Raw genomic sequence first — 2,919 nt, 5'->3', positions numbered from 1 at the left:
TCACCAGTCAACCTATGATGAATACAATCTGTTCGATAGCTAAAATTTACCTTTTCTCTGTAAATGTGTTCTTGACTTTTTACATAAGGAGACGAGCTATAAACGAAGAACACCGTCTCTTGTTGATAATCATTTGTGGTCGGTTGTTTTAAAGTTGCATAATCAATGACAACGTTACAGTCAGAACACGTTTGTGTTTGTTATGGACACATTTGTATAGTTCTTTTTGAATATGACCTTGACCTCAGAAGCATGAATACGTGTGTTAAACACGTCACGTCTTATGATGTTAGTTTACATATGTACCTTTTTAGGTTAAAAGTCCATCGATATTTGGCAATGTTATTGATGGCACAGGAATTGTTGAAGAAGGTTGATTGTCAAATGTTTCTTAAAGGGACCTTTGATACCTTGATACATGCAAACATTGCATCTAAAAATCTCCAGTAAACCCTCTATGGGCTCGAACCATTGGTCCCTAGAGTAAAAGTCTAACGTTTTAACCACTTGGCCATCCGTTCTCTTTCAATGAGTGATGTATTTTATACTTGATATAAGCAATCCTCGTAGTGTCACACAATATAACGACAACAACAGAACTCTACAAATCATTCGATCGTTTCGCGTTGCAACGCCTTACAATTTTCAGGTTTTTTAAATCCTCAAAATAAGCATTATATGGATATTTTAGAGAATGGTCAATGTTTAGTAGTAGTGTTTTCTCGCAAATATCATAACTACAACAAACATTTGGGAATTTGAAACCATTTTGTTTTAATTATGTAAATCACTAAAACGTGTAAAATTATCTTTAAATCTGACATAACCTTTGAGATTTTGAAACGGTTGTTAAACAGGTTTAACAGGTCATCCTATGACGGTCTACATTTGTTCTTAGTTATTATACATTCAATCAACACATGGCAGAATGAAAGCCGAGACGGCCGGACATCCGGGCAGTCAGGTAGGGGTATATCCGGTTATTACGGACAGTGTGTCACTTATATGCCGCCTTATTAAAGTCCTGGATTAAAATGAGAACATTAACAAGCATGTTCCTAGACCTTGTTCAGCATTGTAATACCTCGAGTGCGGTCATATACGAGAGGCGCCCAGTTTATATTTGAACACAATTAATGACGCAAAAACAGAATTGCAACAGTATCTTTATTGAAGTAAGTGTTCAATATGAGATCCATGACATAAATAAGCCTCTACCTTTTTGGCCACAATTCAAGAGTCTTATTAATAATAGTTTGGTTCAGTTTTCTCCACTCGTCCTTAAGAGCTTTTTTAAGACCTATAACATAGTTAACGTTGCGCTTCTGTAGACGGCGTTTAAAGATTCCCCATATACCAAAGTCCGTTTGAGAAGCATCCGGAGACTTCGGCATCCATTCGTCACGGTCAATAAAGTTCACGTTTTCCTTCTTAAGAAACTGGAGTGTCTGTTTAGATGTGTGACTTGAGGCACTGTCCTGATGGAACACCATTGACTTCCGACCTTCTGGAAACAGTTTCGGAACGTCATTTCGAAGAAGCGGGTTCAATACCTTATTGATGTAGAAATTGCTATTAACTTTAGTTCCTTTGTTGATAAAGCGAATATCGGTATTTCCTCTATAAGATACACCAGCCCATGCCATGAAACCCTTGGCAAAAGAGTCCCGCTTAACGAACTTAAGTTTGTCGCTAATTGTGTCACCTTTTCTCATGTAGCAAACTTTGCGTCGCCCGTACGACCAACCTAAATAGAGCAATGACTCATCAGAAGTAACACAGTTCTTCCATCTTCCACCTCTTAACTTCATGTATAATTGCAATGATCTAGCCCTCCTCTTCTTAATAAGCGCCATGTTAAGCTGATGAACTTTGCTTTATTTGTCTAAGTTTAGCTTCCAATATTTTTGTGATAATGTTTAATACAGTTCCTTTAGAGATGCCTAACATAGACGACATCTCACGCTGGGACGGTGGATTAACTTTGGCGATCATACGATTGATTTTTCTGATGACGTTCTGTGTGGCCACATTTCGACGATATCTAATTTTTGGCATAGGAAGGCCAACATTGATATTTTGGCGTTTATGTCCAGTATTATCACGAATGTTCTTGATGGAGCCGAAGGAAATCGAATATCCCATTGCTTTCATCTCATTTTGAATACTCCTATATGTGTGTTTAGTCTTTAAAAGTCCAACAACTACCCCTTCCACTTTATCACTAATTTTCGACGCACCATGCTATAAATGACGAATATCAATGTTGAAACACCCAGATTATGATTATAAATTATAGAGAAAAAGCAATTTGCACGGGTTTTTCATGCGGTACTGTCTAAACGTGTATACAGATTTCGTTCAAATATAATCTGGACTACTCTCTTAGATCCTTGACTGGTTGATTCATGCTAGCGCGAGATGATGTCTGGTTTTCAACATGCTTGTCACACTTAAAGTTGCTTAAAACAGCATTTAGTGTAAGGTTGTAAGTTTACTTGTTTGGTATTTGTTATCATGTTATGTTTGCCTTTTGATCGTAATAAATTCATCTTATAATCCATATAAACAACACAAGTTACTTTCTGTGTTTGATTTCGTTCTAGATGTATGTATATGTATGGGGTAAATTATGCTTCAAAGTAAGTTTGTAAGTTTAATATAATATTGTTCAACTTCGTTTTGTTGTGTAACTCCCCATCTAAAATAAACTATTGTTGCTTGCAACAACACATTTGTTTATAACGTCTGGTTTACTATTGTCCCGGTCTATATGACTGCGATTTTCAAAACAACGTTATGACCTACCTTAGGTGGCAACAAACATTTATGTCTGTTCACATTAAAAGCGAAATTCACGTGAGTTCTGAAGATTTTTGGCGTCAGTTTAAGGGTATATATTTCCATAAAGTCATAGAA

The 2,919-nt window shown here is 36.5% G+C and overlaps 1 protein-coding gene across 1 annotated transcript; it reads right to left on the bottom strand.

The window, feature by feature from the left end:
- Nucleotides 1–1,214: 1,214 nt before the first annotated feature.
- Nucleotides 1,215–1,856, bottom strand: LOC127835701 (uncharacterized). The gene has a single exon (XM_052362139.1). It carries the CDS (start codon nucleotides 1,854–1,856, stop codon nucleotides 1,215–1,217), a length of 642 nt encoding a protein of 213 aa, XP_052218099.1.
- Between the last annotated feature and the right edge of the window lie 1,063 nt (nucleotides 1,857–2,919).

Source organism: Dreissena polymorpha, chromosome 6, assembly GCF_020536995.1.
Source record: "Dreissena polymorpha isolate Duluth1 chromosome 6, UMN_Dpol_1.0, whole genome shotgun sequence".
Lineage (NCBI taxonomy): Eukaryota > Metazoa > Mollusca > Bivalvia > Myida > Dreissenidae > Dreissena > Dreissena polymorpha.
Note: the sequence above shows the minus strand (reverse complement) of the source record. Positions and strands in the feature narration are given on the sequence as shown.

Coding starts and splice junctions, on each gene's coding strand:
- LOC127835701 (XM_052362139.1), bottom strand. CDS start 1,856: ATGGCGCTTATTAAGAAGAGGAGGGCTAGATCATTGCAATTATACATG.